Genomic DNA, 27,849 nt, shown 5'->3' with positions numbered 1-27,849 from the left:
ATGCATGCACTGATATCACTGCCACAGAGCAAGGGGAACTTAGGGGTTGCAGCAGTGATTTTCTTTTCCCCCCACGTTTCAATCTTTAAAAAAAAAAACAACAAACCAACTTCTATCTTGAATAAAAACAGCCCCAAAACAATTTCTATAGTTTTGAAATATTCAAAAGGATACCAGCCCACACTGTGTATATATATATATATATAAAAAAAAGAAGAAGCTAAACAAATCTAAAGACAGATTTAATGCCAAGAACACTGAGGAAAATATGCACGCTTTCATTATTTTCTTAAATTATACAGGAAAACTCACAGTAATGGAACCAGCGCTCCCAGAGCTAATGAAGCAACAGAGCAAAAGAAAGGAAAAAGAAAAAAGAGCCTTTTGCTCCCTTAAGTCCTTGTTATAGCCAGCTAAGTGTTGGATTGAGCATCTTTAAAAAAACATTTACAGATCTGTGAAATACCGTAGGAGAGCTGCAGCCTCGCTCAGTTTCTGTCTGATGCAGTATTTGAAACCTAATCCACTTCCCAGGCTCGAGCCTGAATCTCCTCTGAACTTTCCCTAATTTATCTGTTAGTTGCTTGACCACACATGTCCTTGTTCTATCCCAGACCCCAAACTACCTTTGTGATGCTCCAATAAATCTGGGAGCCATCTTTGCACCGAAATAAAGGAGATGTTTTAATACTGCATCAGCTGGCAATCATTATCATCCCCACATAAATCTGATGTTCTGTCCAAGGTATTTCAGGGAAATACATCTCCACAACTTCTCTTGGAGGGAATGGGCCATTCCAATTACACAGGAAAATAGAGTAGACTATTTAAAATTCCCTAATTAGCCTGGTTTCAGGGACATGTCATCCTGCTGATACCTGTAGAAAATAAGAGACTCAAGTAACTGCAAGGCATTTTTTGCCACTCCCAATTGTTTGCTCTGCCGAATTAGAATGAACCACTGGCTAAGGTCACACAGGTGCTGAGAAATCAATTTATCCCCCGGGACTTGCAGGAGGAAAAGCTGCACAATGTTTGTACTGGTGAGCTCAGAACTTCAGCACTAGTTTGGAATATACTGGGTACAAAATAGATATATATTTAGGCCCAGATCTTCTTCTAAGGAGAAATGGCTTCCGAGGTCTGAAGCAAATAAATTGATGCCAATTTACACAGACTACAAATGTGGCTTATTTTCTCCAATCCAAGAGCAACACTTTTGGAGACTAAAACAAAACAAATGAAAAAAACACACACAAAAAACCAAAAAACACCCCACAGAACCTGATGCCACTACTGCTTATTGCTCAAATCACATAATGTGCAACAGGCAGTGAACACAATATTTGTATTTTAACAATCCATAGCAAACTTCTAGAGGTTTATATACAAATTTCAAAGGCAATAAGCAACTTTATAGCTAAAAGGTTTTTTTCTGCTCTTGGAAAACATAGCTTAATAAATAGCTTCCTGCAACAAATACATTTTAGGGCATTCAACAAATGCAAAATAAACACACAGCACAAAAATAGGGAGCATTTTGGAGCTGATTTCCAAAGGTCTCCGAGTTCCAGGGTATCAGTCAGTCCCTAATTAGAATACATTATCCATCTACTTGACACTTCAGTGAAATGTCTATTCCACCACAGAGCTGCAGCTTTGTTCAGAACAGGTTTATTGATATTCTGCTGCATTCCCTCTCCATACCCCCAGTGGCTTGGTTCTGTTTTATCACACATCAAAAAGGCCGTATGCTCAGGGCACCCCATGCACAGCTCAGAGCTGGAGGTCTGAACAGCTGCAAGTAGTGTGGTATCACAGGAGGGACAAGCTCCAAGCAGATGTCACAGATAAAAAAAAAAAAAAAAAAAAAAAAAAAAAAAAAAAAAAAAAAAAAAAAAAAAAAAAAGGGAAAAAAAAAAAGAGAAAAAAAAAAAAGGGAGTGTGGCTTGGGAACGAAGCAGGAGGCAGCGAGACACAGCAGAGCAAGACCTGACTTAAAATATGCCTATCATGCTTTCTGCAAACACTGGTCTTTTCTGCCCTCCTGACTATCATTAAAGTGCAATTAGTAACTTCACATGGTAAATTTGTTTCTTTAAGAAGCCATCTACTTTTTTTGTTCTCGGTAGCAGTCACCTCACAGCCACGCTCGGGTGGCACCTCCTCACACCGAGGGTGGAACAAAGGCTAACAGTGAGTAATTCCACGGTGCCTTTACTCTGTGGCCACTGATCCCTCTCTTTCAGCTGGAAATCTCCATCTTTTCCCACATAGACAGAGCATTCTGCTGCTGCCTCAAAGCCAGGTGAGGTGATCCTTGGAGACTGAGGCCATGCTGAAAAAATCAGCAACGAGGAAGCACCTTCAAAGCCATCACTCTCCTCTCCAGATTTCGGGAATCTGGAGAAAGGGAAATGCTCAAGGTCACTCCCAAGTGTACATCTCCCTCCTTTGCTGGGAGTACTCTCAGCTACAATACCAAGCCTACAACTTTCACACTTTCCACCACAATAATAATGACTTGGGTATTCAAGGTCTCTCCTGTTGTTTGACCTGTACATCCTCCACAGGTTTTTTAATTACAAAATCCAAAATTGACAGTGCTTTTGAATAATGAGAAGGGACAGCACGCAGAAATAATGCTGAATTACGTGGCATGTCTGAAACAAATCTCAGCCACAAGCCTAAAGGTCAAAGGTCATGAACACAGTGCTTTTAGGAAAATAATTACAACAGTTTTCCCACATCATTATTCAGTGGTTTTGAGTAAGTACTACACGGTTTTCACTCCCAACTGGAAAAAGGGGGCAGACAATAACACAAAAAAATATCAGTAATAGCTTTGCCAGTATGGATGTAAAATTCTGGAGATTTTCAGAGATTTTTCAGATTGAGGAGTGCAGTAGGAATATGGTCCCCCCCAGCTCCTGCAGTGTGGACGATGGAAGAAGCTCAAGCCCTACTAAAGTCCCATTAGAAAGAAACCTTGTATTCCCCCCATTATTTTTGCTGGTTGAGCAAGATGCAAAGCTATCTTTAAAAGACCTATTCTTCTCAGAAAGCAGAAAAGATGGTGAATGGGCAGGTTCTCTCCCCAGATAAATGTGTGTAACATCACATGGAGTTTCTCAGAGACAACGTGATGCTCTTCAGCTACCAAGGTAAAACCAGGAAGAACCAAGAGCCACTCCTCTTCTTTGCCTTCCCTTTCAAGGGCAGTCACTGCTCTTCTGGACTGTTTAATACCCCTCTAAAGTCATTCTGCCACTTGTTTTGTGTGAATCACTGGCCTAAGATTAGTTTCTAAAGATCCTGAGACTTCAGGAAGGTGGCTCAGCTCACTCTCAGCTACATCCTGCAACAATCTTTTCATTGGCTCTCTGCAGTTCCACAAATTTCCTCCACAATCCCAGCAGTCAGAGGGGCTGCAGCCAACCTGTACAACCCTGGAAGAGGGAAAGTCTCCATATCAGCTTCACAAGTCCCATAATGTTTGCAATAAGTTTCCTGTGTGTGTGTGCTGGGAGACCTCCCCATCTGATCCCTCCCGGTCCTGACCACGTTTGTGTTCGAAGAGCACGTAACACAGAGCCTCAGCAGGGCTGTTGATCAGTAGGAATGCTCTCCTCAGAGAATGCCTGTGACATCCATAAACCTGGGACCGTCAAAACAAATGGCACAGAAAATTCCGTGTTCCTACTGTCGGTGGGATGAAAGCCGTGCAATTAATGCCAGGCCAATGACACCACAAGGAGAAATAAAACAAACAGCTGGTGGTAGTGTGGTCCAACAGACTGCTCCTAATCTAGTAACATTCTCAGTAAAAAAACATGCTGACTCATGTTTGGAAAGAAATGGCACAAATCTGTTCAAATGATGTAAAAAATCCACAGCGTTGATTCTGTTTTGAATCACTCAAGGAAAATATTGCAATTAAAATGCAGAGATCCTCTATTGAATGAGAGAGACATACACAGAGTGACCACAAATTACTATCTGTTAATGTAAAGACTTTTCATAACCATCACACCTTTGGAAAACCAATTATGTGGTTTTCCTAAAAACAGCTGAAACCTTCAGCCACTCCATTCTTGCTGAAAGTCAGGGAAGCTTTATAAAGGCTTTTCGCCCCCTAGTTGTGTAAGACATCCAGCTCTGATTCAGTGCTGCTGGTGATAACAACAGGAACATAAAATGTAGGCAAGACTCTTTGCAGCTGTTGGCGTTTTAACCAGATTGTCACCTCCCTCGGAGTTTTACATGACCTCATACTTGAAATAACTTCACTGGGAGATCCTGCCCTCACTATGGACAGGAGAAGTAGAGCTATGCCAACAGTTATGGAAAGCAGGGAGCAAAAAAGCGTGGGGTGGATGCAGCAATGGATTTTGATTATACATTGATAGTAAAACTCCACTGTGTCATACCAACACTGTAAAAATTAGCTGTTGAAAACATACTTTTTAAAATCAGGTAAAGAGACTTATGGGGAAAATAACTTGGAGAGGTTTTAGAGATGTTATAAAAGCCCCAAACTGAAGCGTTATTCACCTGCTTGCTAGTTTACACCACCTTCTGCCATCCAACAGCTCTCCTCCCGAGAGTATTAGGGGACAGATTGCCCCAGCAACTCCTACCTGTGAGAAAATATTTAACCAAACTATTGAAAATACCAGGGAACCTTCCCTGCCCTACCTGCTCACTGCCACAAGCACAACCAGAGTTGCTGTTTGTGTTCACCTGAGGGGTCTGACACCACCCAAAGCCTGGCAGTCAGGAAAGCAGTTCCTCTCTTGGTTTATCATCTTTTCAACTTGCTCTCATTTCTGCAGGTTTAGAGATATTTTAAACATCCTCACTCGAGGAGAGGTTTCACCTGAGATCGATGTTCCACATCTTGCCCCAAGGACAAGGTAGTAAATCACACAGTCACCTGACTTGCTGTATATCCATGATATCTCATTGCACTGCCTGCATAAAAAATGTTGACATTCATAGTCATTTTTTTCCTGCTCATTTGCTGGTATATCCAGAGTTGACAATATTGGTTTCTACAGCTACACTCTTTAATCCCAAATACCACAAAAATGAACAAGACAGTACACCACATGTGTGTTTTTAAACAGGCTCTCCTGCCAACTGAAGGGCCTGTGTGAATTTATTGCAGAGAAACAAATATATCAAGTACTACCATACATTTGATCTGGAGTGCTAAGCAACTACAACAAGTCAAAATAAAACTGCTCAGCCAAAAAGACCTTCAAGAGAAACCAGACTGACCCATGTAATTCAAGGACAGTGCCTAGAAATGCAGGAGGTCAGGAAGTTCTACCTGTCCCCTGACCCAAAGGGGTGGGTGTGACAGTGACTGCTCTGAAAACATCAACTATTGATGAGAAAAAAGCTGTTTAGTCCTTCATGAACACAACACCTACTTTGGACTGGACATTTTCCTCTGAAGAAGTGAATCAGATAATGTGCCATCCTTATTTTGGCATGTTTACAAACAGGCTTTTATCCATGAGATTGGGTTATCTCATACAAATAATCCTTTATAATGGGCTGACTATAAACTCCATAAACCATAACAACATTGGAGATTTTAAAGAAAACACATAAAAATGATTTTGCACTCCTTGAGTCCAGACATTAAATTCAACCAGGATCAATCTACTAAAGTTCTCTGGGTTAAAAGTCTCTACTTACATCAAGGCTAAGCAGGTAGGGGAAAAAAAAGAAGCCACACATCTGAATACAGCTAAACCTATTCAGTTGCCTATTTGTATAAGCTAAGAGTGAACATATTAATTAATACCCAGAATATATTCAAATGCTAACACAGAAAAAAAAAGAAGACGACACAATGAGAAACAAATAAAATTGAAATGAGTAATGTTAGACTCTCCCCCCCCCTTTCCTCAATAACACTTAAAACCTTAACATATTGATTTTTGTCTATTTTCTGTTTATCTGTTTTGTCCACTCTGTCTCTGCCAGTTGCCCCAGGCAATCAACAAAGCTCTGCTTGTTCAGCCTTTGATCATCTCCGTGCTAGAAGATTAGCATATGCATACTCTCATCCTCCCCTTTATCCTGTTAATAAAGCTCCAAACTCCCTCCGCTGATGTTCAAGAAAGCAACCGGCTCCAGAGCCCCCGATGATTTGCCCCCATTCCCTGCTCTGCTCAGGACTAGGAATGCTAACTACTGCACGAGTTGTGTAAGTGCTTATCCCCCCCCTCCGGCCCTCTGAGGAGCAATTCTTACTTGTTTGATGCAGTCCACGTTTGACAGACGTTCCTGGATCAGATTGGCCCAGAGCGCGTTGGGAATTTTCTAAAGAAAGAACAAAAAAAAAAAAAAAAAAAGGCTGAATATTCACAATTGAGTTCAAAAGGAATTTTACCATGCAGGCACATTCTGGTTAAAGGTGAAATGAGATGTCTTCTTAAAAAAATAAAGAAATAAATAATTCAGTGTTAAGTCCCAGGTCATTAACATGAGTTAATGACAAAGAGTTAATAAGGGCACGAAAATCAGTGTTAAAGGCAAGCTGAACACAGAGCGTGAAAATCCATGGGGTTTTTTGCACACCAACGTGGAAGCAGCGCCAAGTTTTACACACTAACACACAAATGGGCATCAGACCTGCAAAATCCATAGGAAAATCACATCCATAAGTTGTCCTTTTTACCACAAGTGTCTGATCCACGACTGTGTGAGTGGGCTCAGCATCGGGGATCTCGCCAGCTATCAGTGAGACAAACAGGATCTCAGACACTGAGCAAACAACACAAAGAGTCTGATCTCCAGGTTTGTTTCATGGTTTCAAGTAACTCTTGATCATCACCCAGAAAGATTATTTAAAATGTATTTTATAGTTAAAGAGACATTATTTTTAAACTCTGGGTGCAATGGGGAGGAAACTGCATTTGCCAATATTCTCAAAAGGGCTGTTGAGTTCTGCAATTCCTACTTTGTCCTTATCTAGACATGTTTTGTAAGGTAGTATTTTCTATGAGACAGAACAAAGCTCCTCTGCAGATTTAACACCTCCCCAACACTTTTGTTGTACGAGATTTCCTGGCAAGAAATTAGCAATGCCCTTCTTTTTTCTAGTAAGAATTTTTCTCTCTATCTCGTTAATTTAGGCCTTCATTCTATCCTGAACTTGGTTAAACTCTGTGTTAGCCAGTTTAACTTGATAAAGCCTAAACCTCTGTCCATACCACCAAGAACAGCTGCTAATAATTTGACTGAATGCTTTGTCTCAGTCTCATTTTGTCATTACTGAATGAATACTCAGGAAAAAAAACACCAAACCTCCTATCAGATTTTCTACCTCCCAATTAAAATAAATTATCTTTCACTGAACAAGGTGAGCTTGACTCTTTGTTTCCTGTAGTTCCACATAGTGTGGATTCTCTTTTTTTTTCTTTTTTCCCTAACCAAAGCCTGATGGGTATAAACCCAAAAAGGAGCATTTCTGTAGGCTTGTGTTAAACTAACAGAGGTAGAGAGATATAATGACAACGTGGTTGACTATGAGGAAGGATTTAATAAAACCTTCTTTATTGTAGCATGAAACAATTTCACCAGGAGTGGTGGAAGTGCTACCACACAAGCCACTTCAAAGGAGGATGGAGAAAACACTCCAGAACACACAGAAAGGCCAGTGTGGCACAGACAAAGTGGCCCAGCCAGGCAGAGGGGTTTGCTTGGTTTGTTTATCTCTGCTGTCCCCGGCTCTCAGTGCCTCTCCTCACATCAGCCATTCACAAGGCAACTTTCGAGCAGGTAAAAGAGAAAAAGGGAAGGAAATTGCTGCGTTTCTTGGAAGTCAGCAGGTCCCTGAGGGTGGCGTGTCAGAGCCTCCTGCAGCCCCTCCCTGCTGGAGCTGGGCCCGCGCCTTTAAGCCTGTCACCTTCCAAAGGGGCCCCACGCTGCTCCCACGAACAGCCAGCGTCTTCCTCACTTCTTTCATCTGTCACGTCAAGGCAGGCTGCAGACTGCTGGGGGTCCTCTCTGCTCAGCCTTGCCAAACCAATTTAAACCTTCTCTCAGTGCAGTGGTGTGTTCTCAGCCCCCTCTTTGGCGCGGGGCTCGTCGCACAGACACGATCAAGGACACAAATTCAGGTGTCTCGGTGCTTCAGCTCCTTCTGCTCTCTCCGTGGCTCAATTCCAGTCTCATTTCCTGGGCAGTTTTGCTCCCACTGAGCAGTGGCCTACAAAATCATTTTCAAGGGGTTGCTTGCAGAATGCCTAATTATTCAACTAGAAGTAGTTATCTTTGATAGATATGATGGTCCCTTTAGGATTTCTCTCTCATAAACACATAAATACATTGTGAGCTCGGTGGATGGGACTGCACCTCCCAGAAATCTGTAATAAGGGACAATGGCACACATTTGATAACAGCCAAACCACAGCTTACCTACAGCACTCAGAGCTGCCCCAACATTCAGCTCAGGCAAAGGAAACATCTGCTGCTGTGGGATTTTGTTTGTGTTCAGATCACTTTTCTATACACACTGGTTTGATCACTGTTTCCATACTGCTGAAAAACTGTGCTCACTCATATTTAATTTTAAATATCCCAGATTATTTCAGAGACATCATACTTCAACTTCCCTGCCTGATCTACCCAGACTTATATCTCAGTGATCTTTTCGTAAAACTCTCACCCTTTTTTTTTGGTGTGGGATCACTTTCACTGGACATTCTTCTTGAAAGTTTTGGATATATTTACTCAGAAAATAGCTACAGCCGAAAACTTCTGACTTCTCCAAGTTAGCACCTTGGAGAGCACAGCATTCAGGTTTCAAGAAACTGGGTTCAGTCTTCTCAGAATCATGAATGGTTAGATTTAATTTGTTCAGATAATACCATGAAAGGTTGGGCTTTTATGAATACACAAAAGTGGAACAGTTCCTATTTGTTCCTTCACAGTAGTGTACCCTGGAATAGATTGGAATGCTGACCATGCATAGATAAGGATGCCTTGGGTTTTTCTCTTTTAAAAAGCACAGGGACATGATGCAACTCTGGAGCAGTTTTAAGTTATTAGGGAGTATGCAAACACCTCAACCGCAATTTAGTGTGGCATTAAAAGCACACCCATCCCCCAAACCCACAATTACCTCAGTTGTTTCAACTTCTTATTTTATCCAGTTAACAGGAAAAGTGAAACACGAAATAGCTCATCATTAGACTTCACTATAGGAAAACCTGAAGATGCTTCCTATTAACATTATAATAACTAGAGATGAGGGAATAATTTGCAATGTTTTATCCAAAAATGTAGCCTCTTTTTCTGTTCATAGAATATTTATTGATAGCCCGTGGTTCTTCAATTTCCTGAATATTCCGAAACTATTTGACTTCTTTTTGGAGTATTTTTACACGCAGAATGATCCCATTTTACTTTGAACAGTCAACATTTAAAATTCACTACCTGAGCTGCGCTCATTAGGAAGTGGCCAGGTGTGTGTGGGTGAATGACTGCATGTCCAACTTGAAAAACTGAGCCTGAGAGAATAATCACCTATTTTAAATATGCCCTTCCATGAATCCTCGTGCCAGGAAAACCCAAACGCTTCAATGCTCACTGTGAGTGAACGCAGAAGAGATGAAAGCTTTGGCTGAAGATGAGTGAGTAAAATAACGTGAACAAACATTTGCAGAGCTTTTTGCAGCATTTGCCCAGATCTGGTAACATTGACCTGTTGACCTAGAACTGCCTGACCTTTGGCCCTGGGGTTAATTCAGCCCCAGTAAGTTTATACGGGGGAAACAACATTAAACTGGGTTATATGATCTTCCCACCAGACTTCCAAAAAACGCAGCCTTAGTTCCTGCTTTTCCTCTTCTCCATTTATTAAATTGCTTTGGCCAGGACTCCCAACTTTTTAATGCCCTGGTTGCATCAAAGGTAAACAGCTATTGTTCTGTTCCTGAAAAGAGATCCAAACCTATTAGTGCTAATGGATGCTCCGTGGGCTGGAGGAGTCATTTACCACTTGCTGCAGCAGAACCAGGGCTCAGTTACAGCAACAGGAGAGTCAGGCAGCAGCCAACAATCAGGAGGGGAAAATACAGCTCTTGAGATGGCAATTGGGCCACATTTTAAGTCACTGTAAAGCTTGCATTGATTTAGAGGAAGCAAGGAGTTCCCTCCTAGTTCTAGGAGTTATGTTTGAAGAAATAAACTCATATAAAAGAACAAAATTACTTAGCGAAAAGGTTCTTCTAGACTCTAAATCTCAAAACTAAAGGCAGACAGCAGAGTGCTGAACCACCACCAGACTCTTTGGGCCCTCCTCACTACCTGATTAGCCTTGACATTTTTGACTTTCATCTTCCACACCATCCATCTTTTTAAATCAAATAAGCCCAAAAGGACACCCTTGAAAGTGCATCTCTATGGTCTGAAATATGTTAATAATTACAGTAATTAAACCAAAGGGAATTTTTGTTTTAAATTCTCCCCCTCCAAGTATAAATTTATGAACCTATCAAAACAATCTTTAATAATTAGCAAGAAGATTTCAAAGTACATCTTCTCGATAAGAATAATTCTGTATCATCCCAGCCAAATGCAAACCCTTTTGCCAGTGAGTTCGGTGAGTTCAATGAACTCTCTCCTCTCAGATCTTGAAGTGTATTACTTGAGCCATCCCCAAACTTCATTCACTAATTCAGTGGGATAAGATTACCCTATTTCCAGCCCAATTTTCTAAGGAAAATACCCTAATCTGTGTATCACACTGTCTGCCATCTCAGTAAATTATGAATCTGTTGGACAATTCCAATCTTAAATTGAATTTAGCAGGGGTGTGGAATTCTCATAAATATGAAATTACTTCAATTTTTATGAAAATAGGTGATGAGGGAGAAAAGATACATTCAAACTAATGGACTTGTTAGAATGAGTCCCCAAAAACCAGACTGCTTCCATTTTATTTCTCATGGAAGACCTTGACATATGGAGAAAGAAATCAGCTAAAAGGGCAGGAATCAGTAGCAGAGCTGTTTCTCTGTATTCAACATATTTTCCCATCAACTTGTCACTAATTTTAAATCAGGACACTTGAAAAAAAAAAAAAATGTTCTTTGGACCAACTGCTTTGAACATCAATTAGGAGGCCCACAATGAAGCATGAAAGGATTTAAAAAAACCTGTCTGGAGCAGACACAAGTACCTGGAGCTGGGGAGAACTGAACAATCTGAGGAGCTGTTCTTGCCTCAGTTTGAGAGCTCCAAGGGCCGTCAGTCACTGCCTGGATTGTCACACTCCTTTGGAGTTAATGCACCAAGTAAGTTATTTGTGTCATGCTACAGAGAAATCAAGCATGCACAACTAAGTAGCACTGTCAGATCAAAAAAAGTTCTTTGTGTACATATTTTCCCGAGCATTTTGTACCAAAGGAGACCTGAGAGATTAATGCTTATTTTTAGTGAGATTACCAAACATGCTCAGATAGAAGGCTCGAACCATCCTGTAAATTGTACCGTGCACTCCTGGACTTCTCCCAGTTCTGTTGCTCATTTCAGGGTTAATTTTTCAAGCTCTTCATTACTTGACATTGTCTTCCTCTCCTTCTATGCCCTGACACACTTCTCTTTGTTCATCTCTTATCCAGAAGAGCTCATCCTTCTCTGAAAGGCCCCGTACTTTACACACACACAAATGTACAAACCACCACAGCCAGAAGAGTATTTACTCTCATCTGCTCAACTCATATCAGTGGATAATCACTGGAATGCCACCTAATTCCTGTTCTGTGACATGAGAACAGCTGTTCCTGTATTCTTGTACACACCTGATTTTTTTCTTTATATGCCTTTGCTTCCTCTGTCAGCGCTAATGTTTCCTTGAATAACAAAGTCTCCTGAGAGACACGGATGGCATCAAAATGTTTACTGAGCCACATTGCCTGAGGGAAGAAGAAAAAAAAAAAAACAGGTTGAAGTATTTGGAAAGAAAATGAAGCTTTTTTTTTTTTTTTTTTTTTTTTTTTTTCAGAAGGCTGCAGAAAGACAGAGCTTTCCCAGCCATACATTTAAGGGTACAGACTTTATGTGTAAGTTTAAGCGGTTTCTTATAAAGATGTTCCAGAGTCTACAGCTCTGAATAAGGGCTTTTTCATCTCCTGTCCCATAACACAGAATTTAAAGGAAGAAGCATTCTCCCTAGCATCACACACCACCATCACCTGCAGTTTCTGTGGATCAAATAGAACTCTGGCATTTGCAATTAAGCTTTGCCAATGGACACGAGACAACTGACCATGCAAATGCAGAAACCCACAACAAGGGAACACCCCAAATGTGTAATTACAGTGCTTCTCACTGGTTAATCAGTCCTGCTAAAATAAGGCAGGCAGAATTCCGCTGCCTTCCAGAGCTCGCTTTAAAATTTCCATTTAACCTATAGTGTAATGTGCAGGCGTCTCCCCCAGGAATGCCACCCTTCAATTTGCCTTGTGCTCTTCTATCACTTAAATAAATCTGAAAATTATTTTTCCAGAATAAAGTTTACACAAATGCTGGGCTCATTGCAGTGTAAAGAGTGAGCAGTGTTACAACACTGAATTAGGCTACTTACAACTGTAGTTTTCCCAGAAGCAGGTGGACCAAGTACACAAATTTTTGGAGCTGTGAAACAAGGATATGTGAACGTCAAGATGCAGAACAGCAAAGATCCCGACCAGTTTCTCACTGTTGCATTGCATAATATCAGTGCAGTCACAGTGAAACCATTATTTCAATTGGAAAGCTGCCTCAAATGGAGGCTTCAGGATTGGGCTCCACTGGGGAAAAAAAGAGGGGAACAGTAAGACAGTGCCAGCTGGGTCCTCCTTTAATCTCCGTGGTCAATGAGATTAACACTCTGACTAACTCTGCCATTTGGAGAGATAGATGAGGTCTATATATCTCAATCCATCCAAACACACCGATAGTTCAGTGGCTGAACCAGAGCATAAGACACAAACATCTCCTTACCCGAGTTTGACTCTTATTCCCCAAACATTTACTTAGAACGAACATATTTTGTGATGAGAAATTATTTCCCTTTTTAGTTTCACCTAAATAGGTTGTGTCAGGGTTCAGAGGAGATTTAGATACTGCAAAATGAAGAACTCTCTCGCTACGCTTTTTGACAGCTACCTTCACATTCCCAAGTCACCATTAAAAGCAATTTTCCTCATTTTCTGCTCCTTGTGTTTCTCTACTGCACATCCCTCTCCTTTCTCTGAGGGGGAAAGCTGCAAAAAAGGCATCTCAGTTCTGAGGAATCCTTAATCCAATGCATACAGACAACACAATAGGCATCACCTTCATTAGCTTTGTCGGGAATGAATTAGAGGCAAGAGAAGAGAAAATGGAGTAATTCCTAGGAAATCATTTGGAACTTTTTCCAGAAATACACCTTGGGCTGCGACTCCTTGAGCTGTTGTTTTATATTAACAGCTTTGATGTTTGCCCCCCACTCTATACCACAGAGGGAAAAAACCCCAACCCAAACCAAACCAGATTATTTACAGCAGGGACTGGTTAGTATTTACTGGGAGTAAGGCAGGTCAAAGCAGAGGAGGGATCTACTCACCCAAAAAACCTCTTCAGCTCTCCATAACCAGGGGAGATGGTGTCTGATGGTTACAGACAGGCAAGGATGTGAAATGTATTTTTATGAGGCCTTCCAGGCACTTAACAGTTATTGGGCAGGTGCAATTTTTAAACATACATGAAACCCAAATTACGGATTCATCTTTACAAAGTTATCTGACTTGGAAGGTTTAAGAACAACTCCCCCCTTATTGGTTCTTGCAAATGCAACAGAACTAGTACACAATGTAGAAAAATACTTTAAAAGGATACATCAGCTGTTTTTATCACCTAATTTCTTTCAAATGTAATGTGATTAAATCCTGGGGTTTTTTTTTAAAATCTAACACCTTGAAACTCCAGCCCGGTACTTAGGAATTATTTATAAACAGCGTCATAAAAGAGTGCTCGGGTGCCAACACTAATCAACTTCTTCAAACCACTTCAAAGAAAATCAAAAAACCTTTCCATCCACAGATCCTTTTGAGGTTTAACTAGGAGCATGATTTAAAATTCACAAGAAAGCCCTTAGGTATTGAAGCTTTAATACACAGCTTTCTTGGACAAACGTTTGATAAAAAACGAAACATACCATTATATACACCATCTCATGCTTTAATATTGCCCAGGGCTACTGTAAATGCTCACTTTGTACTAAATCTGGTTTTCTCTCTGCTTAGTGGCTGGCAGCAGATGGGGCAGCGTAATTCACTTGATTTACTCATTTGCACACTTGTAAGACTCCTCCAAAGCTTTCTCCCCAAACATATGACACGAGGGCACAACCAGGACGCCCCTGGATGTCACGTTTAACCCCCTCCAATCAACAAATAGTCAGGGTTTAATAGCAGAGATCTGAAGCAGCAGCCAAATGAAGTCGGGAAATTCCAGAAAATGCTTTTTTTCTTCAGTAACAAATCATATTTAATTCTGTGTTTAGTCCTGATGAGATGTTACAGGATTTACTCTTCCAAGTAAAGTAACTTTTAACATTCTACAGCGATTTTATCAACAACAAAATTAATCCCGGAATGATGCAAAATAACGGCTGGACTCAGTCACTTCCACTGAAATCCAAAAGATTTTATTATTAATATTAATGCAACAAAACTTGTTCAACCTGTAAGGCAAGTCCTTTGTCAAATGGTCCATCCTGAACATTCTTGCAGAACTTTTGAACATTCCTTCAGAAGTTTGGGTGTAAAGGAAGAACTCACAGAAATGCCTCTTGGATCCCGAAACCTCTTTTTCATTAGCACAAACCAAGATACCTGTAGAAAACTTCCATCTCTGAATGTGAAAGAATTATCAGCCTTTTTGAGGCCCTTGAAGGTTTTTAGAAGGAACACATACAAGAACAATGGGACAGAGCCCTGAGCACATTTGACCTATGAGGTTTTGCAGGCAGATGTAAGCCATAATCATCATTAGACTTGTTTATATTTTTAAAAGTACTTTAGATCCTATTATTAATTAAAAAGGTTTTCTAACTTCACACCTGGGATAGATGCAATGCCTCTTTTCCACACTTCTCTGTTTGAAATTTTCTCTAGGGCTAAAACTGTCTGGCAAGGCAAGATCATGAAAATTCATCACTCTCCTGATGGCTCTAATAAGGCTTTTTTTTCCCTTCTAAATAGTCAGAACCTTCCAACCATGATCAAAAAGTAAAAGCAACTCTGCTACACATTTCCATTACATTATTTTCCATATAATTTATTCTTAAAACAACATTTAGGCTTTAAGTTTCATTGGAGTTCCTCTCCTTCCTTAGTAGGTTTTGCCAGCCCAAGAGCAGACAGCATTTTCCCTTTGACAAACAGCTGCTGCAGTTCTACCTTTTAGCCTCTAAGTCCTGAAGTCATGAAATGGGAACCTGCCTAATTCTGGTTGAATAATACTGAGGGGCTTAGGGACAAACAGAAGCTCAGTGTGGAGAAATTTCATCAGCATCCTATCAAACTGCATGGAATTCTTCCGCAGGTTTCCAAACCAGATTGATTCCTCATGCTGCTGCATCAGAAAAGGCTGGGAACAACTGGCAGGGTTTGTTTGGTTGTTTTTTTTTTTTTTTTTTAAATATATTTAGCAGCATTTCAATCAACACCCACCTGATCAGCACCACCAAGGGCTCACAGCACCTCCAGCTATCACGATTGCCTTGATGCTGCAGCACAACTTTCATAATGGTTTAACTCTGGTTTTAAAGAAACATCAAAGCCCCACGACACCAGCGCTCCCTGACAGCTCACGCAGCACAAAAATCAGAGTGCACTTGTGCACATCCAAATATAATCTGCCTAAGGGTGAACAGTTTGTAAATCAAATCATTTGATTGAGGGTACAAGCTTTTTATGGTGCAGAATACAGGCTTCCCATTCACTTTCAGCAGGTTTTGTTAACACACAGGAGCAGACACGCTCACTGCTCCTTCAGCTGAGATGGCACCGAGCACTGGAACTCATTAACAGCAGCCAGTAACGAGCTAATCAAAACACAGAGAATCTGCCAGCCCAGGTAGAATAGGAAACCAAATTTACACCTGACAAAAGGAGTAATTAGCGAGCTTAAAGACAACAGGAAATATCAGATGGGGCACAGAAGGCATTAATAATTGATACACCAGAACTCTTTGTTATTCCCTTAGAGGGTTTCATTGTTATAACTGTTAAAGTGCATTTTTTATTAGATTACCCACTAAAAAAAAAAAAAAAAAAAAAAAGAAACTGAAAGCATCTTGCCTATAACTATTCCAAAATGCTCACCGGTTCTGTTTGTTCCACCCCCCCCTCAATCTGAAAAGTTTTATCCATCATCTGCCAACTGCAGCAGTTTCCAGCAGCTGTTTACAAATAAGGGATTGAACTATTCATGGTGTCTCCATTTTCACTCACCATCGTCGTTGTTTTGCTTTAAATGGTTTATCATGAACTCAATGGGATCATCTGGCTTATGAATTAATAGCTCTTCAAGCATGTTCTGCAAATAAATAGGACAAAGTCAGAGGAGAATTTAAAAGCTTTGCAGTGATGGTATCCTGCATTTTTACAACATTGTTACACTGAGGACCTTAAACAACTTATAAATGCTTATTTATTTTCTTTCACAGGCAAAGTTGAGACTCCAGAGCCTGTTTTCGATGCTGAAAAAATGAAGATGGTCAGAAAATTGCCAGTAAAAAAAAAATCCCAACCTGTTTCCTCTGGCTTATTTGTGGTACATTTGGACAGCAGGAAGGTTTGGCTCGAGCAGTTCGGGGTCGGCAGTGGCTGAGTCAGAGCTGACACAAAAACCACACAGGGAGTGGCAACTTTCCACTGGTTTCAGGGAGGATTGTGGCTTTCCAGGCAGAGAAAGGACTAACCCTGAGGAACACCAACCCCCCCAGTAAGACATTTCAGCACAGCCCACGAACTCTGGAATTAAAACTAAACATCAAACAGAACTAATGTTCTGACTCAGATAAGCTGCAGAAATGTTTACAGACATCCAGTTCTAAAAAGCAGCCATAACACTTTAGTATTTGGAAGTAAATTCCATAGAGTCTGTATATTCCATAAAATTTTATATCCTCGCCAATTGATTGTCTTTTATTGGAGTGGCCTATTTTCCTTTTCTACTTCATTGGAATAATTAAACCACTCAATTTTTTTTTTTTTATAATCTGTTTCACTTGCAAGTTCGGATGCTTCAAGGTCTGGGTAGCAAAGAGCATAAACCATAAAATTTATATTTTTATTGGAAGTTCATTTAAAATTATTACTTCCCAGCAACACTTATTTAAAATTATAAATCTGGATTTGGCACTGCACTTACCAGCAGCTTTAAAAATAACAAACCTGATCAAATCTGGGCTTATTGCTATTCAAAAGAGTTCAGGCTGACAGTGACTGACACTGCCACTGTTTCTCGCCCAAATCCCACCTTCAAACCCTTTATCTGATTCAATTCTGCTAAAAATCAGTTTAATTTCATGTGAGTAGATCTGTGAATCTCTGGGGGAGGTTCATGTTTTGGGTCCCCCGTTGTAGCTTTCACATTTTGTGTTTTGTAAACGTTTAAAGCTCGGGACAAACATTTCGAGCTGTCTTTGTTTGTGTCACTAAGTTGCAACAACACAACTGAAGCACCACAAGAAAACGAGACTGTGAGTAAGTCCCATAAACATTTTAAGTACAGTGAGGTCCTGGAGCTGCAAAACACAGTATTTCCATTAAAAAACCCCACAAATATTATGCTACACTGGCCATACTAAATAGCCTTAGTTATATGAAAACAAACAAACAAACAAACAAAAACAACTCACAAAAAAACCCAAAACCAAACAGGATAAAAAAAAAAAGATGAGGCAAAAAAATATAAACATTTGTGTGTATTAGTGAGATCTGAAGAAGTAAGAAGGGACTTTCTAACAGAATTATGGGTTGGCAGCACACAGGTAGAGAGACAGAACACCACCATAATATTTAGTCCTTCACACAAACCTCCCCACGCACGACACGAGGGCTTCTCCCAAACTCGTAGAACAAAACACTCCTTTCCCTAAGGCAGGGAAAGCAAATTTGCTATTTACTGAAATCCCAGCGGCGCTGGAAGTGCCTTTCTGCACCTTTCTCTGTGACACGCGTGTCACCGAGCAGCCACGGCAGGAGAGGGTTTCAAAGGAGGTGGTGACTCTGACAAAGGCAAAACCCTCATTGCAGTTCTCTCCGCACTTAATTAGTTATTAATTTGTTACCGTCTCCCCCTCCTCTTCCTCCCCTTCCTCCTGCCAAGCCCGCCTCGCCTTTCACACACTCCTTTTTTTCCCCCATCGGCTGCCACATTTTTTCCTCCCCAAAAAACGCCAGCTACGAACGGCAGCAACTATTAATTAACATATTTAACTAAGCGAGCGCTCGGCCCTTTCCCGCACAGTTGGACACCCACCCGTCGAGCTCCCATAGCAGGCGGCACTCGGCGCTCGCCGCCGCCCTCACCGCTCCCCCTGGGCCGTCTCCTCTCACCTGCAGGAGCTGGAAGAGCCCCCGCTCCTCCGCGTAGGTGCCCACGGGCGGTGGCCACAGCTGGGCCGGCTCCTCCATGGCCGCCTCCGCCATGGCCGCCCCTGGCAACGAGACGCGTTGCTAAGGGTGACGTCACCGCCGCGCCGCCTCGCTAACGCCACGAGGGAAAGGGAGAGGGGAGACGTCATCGAGCGGCGCCGGTTGCCAGGGAGACGGCGTCGCGGTTGCCGTGGCAACGGCGGGCGGAGGGCCCGCGGTCAGCGCTGTCACCCCGGCCAGTCCCCACACCCCGGCCCCTCCCGGGGAGCTGCCGCGCCGCCCCCGCCCGCACACCGGCCGGTAGGAGCCGCGGGGCTCGCTGGGCGAGAACGGGCTGCGGGGCGTCCGGCGGGAGGGGCTGGGGGAGAGACCCCCAGCGCAGCTTCGGATCCTTGCCCAGGGTCACAGGCGGGAGGGGCAGGGTAATCCTGGCCCCGAGTAGGAGGGGTGGTGGTGGGGGGGGGTGTTGGAGCCGCTTGGGCGGTGGGTTCAGGGCGGTGAGAGGAGCCCCGGCTCCCCCCGGCCCCGCGGGGATGAATCGCATCTTTACAGCAGACCCACTCGGGTTTATGGCAGCCCATTGTCAGCGCTCCCCTCTGGGCTCTCCGCCTCTCTCTGCAGCATCATTACTCACTGGCTCACTGCCTGCAGGGCTCTGGGGCCGCACAGCTTTCACACAATGTATCTTCTCTTTTTGCTTTTTTTCTTTTTCCTTTTTTTTTTTTTTTCTTTCTCCTGAAGTTTCCTCCCTAACCTACACAATTCCAGCTCAGGTGAGGGAATTACATCCTTAGAATCACATAATTTCTAAAAAGCAGCTTCCTTTCTCTCCTTCTCTCCCCCCAATCCAGAAATAAGTAAACATGAATGAGGTAGTGGAGACTCTAAGAAACATAGAGCAGAACTACAAGATCTTCCAGCAGCAGCAGTTTACATTTACCAAAGCATTGGATCACACCCGAGAGGAGGCCCATGACTTGATCAGACCTGTGGCCACCATCGTGCAGGTACAAAGTATGCAGCACAAAAATACTCTGCCCAGCAGAACAGGGACAACAGGGTGTGAGGGCAGGGAGGAATAAATGTTTTTACCAGGGGAAAATGGACAAAAACTCCCTGGTAATGTTTGTTGTAACTCTGCAAACCAGTGGCAAAATCTGGGGAGAGAAATACCCGTGTGAAGGTTTATTAACAAGGATGGAATCTCATTCCTGAGCATTTCTGATTGGTTTAACACTAAATTAAACTGGTTTAGTTTAACGCTGTCATTTTGCTGCTGAGGCACAGCCAGAGATACAGGGCACAAGAAAACAATCAAACCAACCCTCCTTCCCTAGCCACTCGTGGAATCTGTAATCCTTAACTTGGAGGAACCAGCAGGCCTGGCTCTTCCCCCTGGTATTGGTGCTGCTGTATCTTTCTATAGTGCTTATTAAAAATAATGGCTGTGCTACAGAGGGAGGATGATGGATTGAGGGCTGAGAGTCCCAAGTGGGCACGGGGTTTTCTGGGCTGGTAAGTGAATTGTCTTGGAATTTTTATAACGTGGGATGTTTTAAGTAGAGCTTAGACCACCTGGAGACAGAGGAGGAGGAGGAGTGGGGGAGAAGAAAAAAAAAATCTGAATAAAATAAGAATTGTGGATTTGAGGCAGCAGAACCCAGGCACAAAACCCAGGTGGATGCCACAGGCAGAGTGAAGGCCAGGCTGTTATTAGGATTAGGGCACAGAAGGAGCTGGTTGTGTTTTCTAAGGGCTGACTCTCTCTAATATAAGGGCTTTGCTCATTGTATTGAAGGGGATTGGGGCAGACATTGCACTGAACCATTTTTCCCCCCAAAAAAAAACAGGCCCTGAGATGTATAACATTATAAAAGTGCCAATATTCCAGTGGCACTGAGCAAGCCTGGACTCCACTTCTTGGCAGAGGTGGAAGGGCTGCCTGTGGTGGGGGGGTGAAACCTCTGGGTGTGACCTCAGAATTGCAGGGATCCACAGCGTCCTCTGTGACACAGCAAGGTGGGAACTGCAGCCCTGGGGGTCCAACCACCTCATCCCAGGGGGAGGATGGGAAAGGGAAAAGGGCAAATTGCCAGGAAAAACAGGGAGCAGTTGGTGCAGCATGTATTTGAGCAGGAGCTGAAGCGCTACCAAAAAACCCTAGTGGCAAAAGCAGGCACCCATTTTACCCACTGCCATTCTCCCTGGTTTTAATTTGTCATGGGAGGGCACGAGAATAAAAGCAACAAGCACAGAAATATGTGTGGTCTCAGCCTACAGCTGACTTGGAAACTACAGAAAAAATGAGATTCTACGTGAACACGGCTACATTTCCACCCCCTCAAGCTTTTTTGTGGCAGTGTTTTTAGTGTGATGAGATTCCTTAGAGAAAAGAGGAGATCACAGGAAGGTGGAAAGGTGGAAGGGCACATCACAGTCACACAGATAGCAACAGCTTCTTGAAGATTTCTACATGGGTTAGGGCACAAAGTCAAACCCCGAGTGGTTTCGTGGGACCAGCTCCTCAGTCATTGCTTCAGCCAGAGCCTCACACCCCTCAGGGAGTCCCTGCCTGCAGAGCCTGGCTGTGGTCAGGACCTTGCAAGTGGTTGCTGTAGTGCTGTCCCTGTCCTGTGCATTAACTCCCTGTTGCTGATGTAGCCAACAACAATTCCTCTCTTATCCCATCTGTGAACATCCAGGCTAAAATGATACTCTCATTAGGATTATTTCTGCTCACAGCAGCAGTAAAAGATCCTGCCACTCACAAGGACACAACACTCAGCAAACAGTGTGGGAGGAGGAATCTGTAGTGGAAATGGAACCCTCAGGAGCCATTTTTTTTATTTTTCTTACAAATCTGCTGATAATTTGGCCAAGCACAATCCATGGCTTTTCTGCATGCAGCGTCTGTACCCATGATGGAACAGCTATTCCCTTCTTGTAACCTTACAGAAAGCATTGGAGGTGCTGGAGTCCAGCTCTGGCTGCCAACCAGCCACTCACAATTTTACATTCTGAAGTGCCTGGAATTTCTCTGGAGAAGATACTTAATCCCTTGGCATAACATTTCCTCATGCCATGCCCCTCACTGTGACACGAGGCAAGCAGGGAATAGCATTGCTCTGACAGGCTGGCAAGGGTGGTTTAGGTTACATGGGTTGGGTTTGCAGTTCATGGTGCCACAGAGAGAACCACGAGGAATGAATGATGCAAACACATCACCCCAAACCGCAACCAGTTCGGTCGCTGCCCTCACTTCCCACCCTGCTCTGCCCACGCAGAGGGAGCAGACAGATCCCACTCACACTCAGCCTGTTCCTTTGGTGCTGGGTTTGGCTGTGGTGCTCCTACACTCCTTCCAGGAGTGAGGAAGACTCACAGACAGCTCCCTCACCCCAGCCTTCCTCAGCCACCAGGAATGACAAGCACCTCACACCTGCAGAGCCGCCAAAGCAGCTCCTCACCACCGACCCGAGCAACTTGGCAGCACAAGTTCGATGCAATTGAACACCTGACTTACCTCTGTTTCCCTCCATGGACAGGTGCAGGTCTACAAGGACCACCACTGCATCAGTGCCACCGACAGGCGCATCCTCAACATGTTCATCTCCATCTGCAACGACCTCCGCAACCTCTGCCAGAAGCTGGAAACGGTGCACCCCGGGGACCACGTGACCAACGGCCTTTTGGAGAGGTGCAAAGTGCTCCTGAACGACAGCAACGACCTCAGTGCCATCAGGGCCACGTAGGTGTTTCCTCCAGCTCAGCCTCTGGGAGTCCACTCTTGATGCTGGCAGACTGACACTGCGCATTCCCACTGGACTTCCCCACCAGTTCTCTCACAACACCTCCCCGGCTTTAGTGAGGGCAGAAGGTGCTGCCCAGGTTGCTGTTGGGAAACCATTGCCAGCCTCCATTCACAGAAAGGGGGTTGGGTGTGTTTATTTATCATTTTTACTGGTGCATGGGCAGGGCATTTACAGGCCCTGAAGTCCCATGCACTGCGGGGTCACCACCTTGCAAGTTGTTCCCATAGGCCTGGTCCCTGTCCTGGTTACTCAGATGCATTAACCTTTGTAACCCCAGGCAGATCCCCTCCTCCTCATCCTCCGGGCTCGCTTCTGTGGGGGAAGTGTCTGTCCATTCTCTCAAACTCTTCCAGGTCCATCCCAGCAGCCAGGGTGGTGTGTTTGGCAGGACTCATTCTTCAACATGTAATTCCATCCATGCCTTTCTGGTTTTGGGAAGTGGCTGGCTGTGCAATCCTGCTCTTCCCAGGGGGATCTCAGGGTGGGGGGATCTGTGGGCTCCCAGGGTTCCTCTGCCAATTGTTTCCTTCTGTCCCACAGATACCCCCACGGTGTTGTGAATTACCTGAGCTTTGAAGAAGCAAGAAATACTTATGGAGGTGTGGTGAGCCTCATCCCCATCGTTATAGACCACCTGAAGGAGTGGGTAACCTACACTAAAAGGCACCTGCTGCATCAAGTGAGTCATGGACGTGCCATCTCCAAGAAGGAGGCACCCACTTCCCAAAAACCATCTTCTGTGCGCTTAGCAGCTCACACCTCCATTAGTAACAAAAATACTGTGCAATTGCAGGAAAAGGATTTCCAGAAGTTCCTGCTTGAAAATCAACGTCCGAAACAAAAAGCTCCCTGGAGGCCTCCGGGCAAACACCCCTTTTAAAGGATCACACCTCCTGCTTACCACCTTTAATCAGCTGGCTGATTAAAGACAGTGAAATGCACACTAGAGATCTGCCCTGAGTCCACTTCCTGAAGAGCTGCCCCACCAGCCAGCCTGGGACAGACACACACATTCTTTCCCTTGCTGATATTTCCACTCTCCTCCTCAGAGTCATATCCTGACAGAAATAGCTGTAGCTACAACTGGTCCCTGGGATCAGCATTGCAGTGGGAGCAGGGAATAGTCAAGAGTCATCAGGTTGTAATCCCTCAGACATGAATCTTGGACAAGCCACTTGAAATGGTTTACCCTTTCTGAGGAACATCCCCTCACTCCCCACAGCCAGCGGGGTGAAGAACCTGTGTGTCTGAAGGACATGACCCAGAGCAGCAAAGGCCTGGATTCAGACATATCTTTGAGATTTAGACTTGCCCCAAAATTCCCTCATTCTCACTGAAAATGTTTGGTTATCTGGACCACAGGATCCATGTGTACGGGGCACTGATGTGTCTCCTGTACATTCCACTGGCCACAGAGGTCAGTGTGCTCCAGCTGTGCTCTGCTGCACCTTTCCTGCAGGTTCTACACCCCAGAACATCTCCCCTTGACCTGTTTGACTCCTTTGCTATCAGAGCCACAGATGCAAAGGAGAGCAGAGATCATTTTGCCCTTACTTTGTGCGTACTGACAATATCCAAACTCGAACAAAACACTCCCCTGTTCCTCAGGCCTCTGCTGAACTAAAAGTCATTTCCACTCCGTGGGATTTGTGGGAATCTGGTGGGAGCAGAGAGGGTGAAAGCTGTGGCCACGTTCAGATGGTTTCTTTTCAAATTGCAAGTTAAACTGTCTGTGCTTTCCCCTTTTCAAGATGAGAATCCAGCTTGTCTGGCTCTCAAGGATGTCAGGAGGCTCAGTTCACTAAAACATGTGAAATATGTTTTCATACCAGCTTTCATACCAGCCCTTGGCAACTCTAGCACAGTTTATCCCAGTGCTGGAAGCATCTCTCATCACAGCCTGCTCTTGGGAGGGTCAGCAGAGCCCCATTGTCTGGAGCTGAGAGAGGTTTTTAAGGTGCTTTTAATCAAGCTCCTTTAACTACAAACTGAAGATCTCAGTGTATCTCACTGCTCTTTTCCCCTCCTGCAGGCAAATTACCTCCTGCTCTTTGCTTCCTGCTGGAAGACACTCCTGAATAAACAATTTCCCTTTGCATACCTGGCTCAGTTTGCTAAAATTATGAGAAAGCTTCTACCTTAAGATGACCAGTCTCTGGCAACAAGCAGCTAAAAGAGAAGGGAGAATTAACACAGAGGAGGGAGCGTAGGGAGGAATGAGAGCAGCATTTTTATTCCTCACATAATCCCACTTTCTTTTGCACTTTCTTCCTATCCCTATCCACTGGTACTACAGTGCACCCATCCCCTCTGGAGTAGAAGCCTATTTTTAGGGAGACACGATCCAAGTGAACTGACCCTTGGTGAGCTCCAAATGGTATCGAAGGGTCACCGTCACCCTCTCCGGCTGCACTTGAGAGCCCTGGTGCTGAGGCAGCTTCAGGCTGAAAAATCCCAGTTGCTGGCAGCTGCCCTGTTGTGTTTCATGTTGCAGACAAGTGTCCAGTGACAGTTGCTGCCTTGGAAAGTTTTTCAGAACAAGCCCAGGCTACGTGGACTGAACGCTGACAAGTGTCAGGGACACGAGAGATGTTGCTGCCAGATCTTGTTTCCAACCTTCCTGGCCCTGTCCTGTAGTTTAAATTTGAACACCCAGGCTCTGATGAGACCAAAATTATCCTCCAGTTTGTAGGTCACTTTGAGCTTCCATGGATGAGCACAGCACAAATGGCAGGGCAGAGAAGTCCCACCAAACCCAGCCCACCAGTGCTGCTCAAACCCCAGTGCAGTTGTTATTTTGCACTTGACCAAAGTGAAACACACAAGAAACAGCTCCCAAATCTTAATAATAAGATTCATACACACATAATAAGGTGATACACACAAGAAACAGCTCCCAAATCTTAATAATAATTTCTAGCCTGGCCTTATCCTTTCAGTCAGTGTCACGCAGCCAAAATTTTAAGACCCAAGCAGAAAAATGAGTGCATAAAACTTGCAGTCTGAGGTTTGATAATGACAAGACCAGAATCTGTTGGAAGACTGCAAAGTTAAGTCTCACAAAAACATCTAGACAAATTACTTAATTTCCATACAAGTTCTCCTCTTCCAGACTGGATGGACACTTCAAAAGACAAAAAGATACAGCAAGAATTGTTTTTCTCTACTACAAATCAAGCTGTTTGAAGAATTTACATAAACAGGATGTAAATGCCAAACACAAAAGTGCAATAAAGTTTTACTTTAGCCTCTGTGAGCATAAAATTGCTAGATACACACTGAGAAACCAGGCAGGGCACCAGACTGACTTTCCTACAGATCTGTCAGTTAGTCCAGAAAATAAATTCCACTTTTTTTGTTCCAAGACTGAAATAGAGATATGGGCTGGTAATAGATGATCTCAATAGAACCCTGGCATCTGGAGGCTATGAAGTACCTCTGTGCTCCCCTTGATTCAGATAGGGGTCAAACCAGGCTTGCATCTACCTGAACAACCTGGTCTAGTGGGAGGTGTCCCTGATCCCTGCAGGGGGGCTGGACTAGATGGCCCTTAAAGGTCCCTTCCAGCCCAAACCATTCCGTGGCAAAACATTCTGAGTTAAATATCTGGTTCCAGCGTCTCACACGTTGAGAGGATGGGGTACAGCTCGGACCAAGTGTTGGGAATGGTGGTGGGCTCTGGAGGGAAGGAGAAGGGGCGATGCAAGGGAGAGAGGAAACAGCATCCCAAGGATGTCACTGGAGAGCCGATGCAGGATGGGCTTGGCAGGGCCTCTAGCGGCCGCCTCACATCACTGTCCCATCTTTAAACAGTTCCAACAATTCTGCCTCCCCAATCCTGAACCCACGGGGGCTTCTGAACACTGGTGGCAGGTATGCAGCCCTCGGATGAGCATTCCCGGGATGGGCACTGTAGGGCCGCTGCTCCCGTCACAGGGAGCTGTAATTTCAGAAGAGCCATCGGCTGTTCCCTGTCACCAGCACCCTGCTCCGTCAGCTCCACACGTCATAAACACCCCGCAGGCAGGAGAGCTGTTTACCTGGGAGCTCTGAATTCCCTCGGGGCAGCACCAGCTCGGTCAGCTGAGCACCAAGCACAGGCGGCTCCGGACAAAGCAGGAATAGCGTCTGACAGACGGCAAAGAGCAGAGGCCGAAACTGGAGGGAGCGCTTGGAGCCTTTAGGAAAAAAAACGGTTTAGCCAAGTAAAGCTCAGAGACACCAAAATCACAACAACCATCAGTCAAACATTGTTCAGAATAAAGTCTTGTCTGAAAAGAAAAGCCCATGTGAACGCTCCCTCAGCTTCATTTGCAAAGCTCCTGTGCAAGAACAAAGTAACTCAGCTCCTGTGATTTCACAATCTACTTCATAAGCACTTTTAAAATCCACCATTGTGCCGGCAGCTAAAGTGGTTCTAATAAATCAGGATCAATCAGCAAAGATAATTGAACTTCCTGAATGGGAAGTATTTCCTTCCCTAATGGCTCCTGTGTGTTTTATTAGCTATGCTATAAACTACTAAAGGTACTGCTTGGCATTAGTGAGGAAGGTACTTTATTCTTCTCTTTTTGTACCCTACTGAATATGCTCCTGTGGGTAATTTTATTTTTTATTTTTACACTGGCAAATGCAGCTTTGCAATGCCAGGCCTACTAAGTGATACACAAAGAGGACTTAAAGTAAGGTAAGTGCAAGTAAAATTCACTGTGTGCTTTTTTATTTCACTTACCCCACGCTGCAGAGCTCGTTCCAGTGCTGGGGGCATAAAATAACCCTCTGTATCATTTAACTTCAACTTAACGGTTATGATAACTTCTATATAAAATTCTCCATATGCAGTTACTAAAGTGTGTCCACATATTTAAGAATTATCCTCAGTCCTTAACTGGAATGCTGAGGTCCAGGTATGGATTTCTAAATTGTTTTGAGCAACCTTTTAAATATTTATTTAAAGAAAAAACACCAACAAACAACCCACACATAAAAAGAAAAAACCAAACCAGTGAGAAAAAAAAGAAAACAAAACAAGAAAACCACCTTAACCTACCAGCAAAATGGTCCCAAAATTCTCCTTGGTCTGAGGAAGTGTCCTCGCACAGCTACGGACAGAGCCAGCTTCCAACAGCCCCAGCTTTGCAAACAAGGCTTTGACATTTCCAGCTATTAATTTCTCTAATCACTGTGCATCTCTGGCCTGCAGGACAGCAGAAAGCTCCCAGGCAGATCTGCAGCACCGAACTGCCTGCAGTTAATTTACGGATTAGACTGGCACGTTGTTGGTGAGTTTGTTTGCCACAGAATTAAAAAGGCTTTGGCTCCACGCAGAAAAATGAGCTCCTAATGATGAATCCTGTGCAGAGGAGCAGCAGCACTGA

General features: G+C 43.8%; 2 protein-coding genes and 1 long non-coding RNA gene across 8 annotated transcripts in view; 2 read left to right on the top strand and 1 right to left on the bottom strand.

Annotated features, from left to right (window-relative positions):
• The window catches only part of AK8 (adenylate kinase 8), a 64,732-nt gene extending 45,974 nt beyond the window's left edge, over nt 1-18,758 (bottom strand). For all 4 annotated transcript variants that reach the window (XM_027911620.1, XM_027911622.1, XM_027911624.1 and 1 more), the window contains exons 1-5: nt 18,621-18,758; nt 16,509-16,593; nt 12,614-12,663; nt 11,829-11,942; nt 6,271-6,339 (exon numbers count right to left, since the gene is read on the bottom strand). In XM_027911620.1, the coding sequence (XP_027767421.1) occupies nt 6,271-6,339; nt 11,829-11,942; nt 12,614-12,663; nt 16,509-16,593; nt 18,621-18,713 (411 nt within the window). In that variant the 5' untranslated portion in view covers nt 18,714-18,758. The remainder of the gene's footprint in view (nt 1-6,270; nt 6,340-11,828; nt 11,943-12,613; nt 12,664-16,508; nt 16,594-18,620) is intronic.
• Nucleotides 18,759-18,815: 57 nt separating this feature from the next.
• SPACA9 (sperm acrosome associated 9) lies at nt 18,816-24,569 on the top strand. Of its 3 annotated transcripts, XM_027911627.1 has the most exons (5): nt 18,825-18,959; nt 19,511-19,666; nt 22,205-22,407; nt 23,012-23,150; nt 23,265-24,569. In XM_027911627.1, exons 2-5 carry the CDS (start codon nt 19,523-19,525, stop codon nt 23,349-23,351), a joined length of 573 nt encoding a protein of 190 aa, XP_027767428.1. In that variant the 5' UTR covers nt 18,825-18,959; nt 19,511-19,522; the 3' UTR covers nt 23,352-24,569. The 3 variants fall into 3 exon arrangements, with proteins under 3 accessions (XP_027767426.1, XP_027767428.1, XP_027767427.1); XM_027911625.1 differs by having other exon boundaries at nt 18,816-18,959; nt 23,012-24,569; XM_027911626.1 differs by lacking the exon at nt 18,825-18,959 and adding an exon at nt 19,116-19,156 and having other exon boundaries at nt 23,012-24,569.
• Nucleotides 24,570-24,864: 295 nt separating this feature from the next.
• On the top strand, nt 24,865-25,673 carry LOC114073794. Its single transcript, XR_003574395.1, has 2 exons — nt 24,865-25,283; nt 25,345-25,673. It is a non-coding gene; the product is annotated as an uncharacterized LOC114073794 (long non-coding RNA).
• The last annotated feature ends 2,176 nt before the right edge of the window (nt 25,674-27,849 follow it).

The sequence above is a fragment of the Empidonax traillii genome, unplaced genomic scaffold (genome assembly GCF_003031625.1).
Source record: "Empidonax traillii isolate 1590-97213 ecotype Southwest subspecies unplaced genomic scaffold, ASM303162v1 scaffold34:size3740991, whole genome shotgun sequence".
Taxonomy (NCBI): Eukaryota; Metazoa; Chordata; class Aves; order Passeriformes; family Tyrannidae; genus Empidonax; species Empidonax traillii.
The sequence above is the reverse complement of the archived record's forward strand: the minus strand, read 5'-3'. Positions and strand labels throughout refer to the sequence as shown.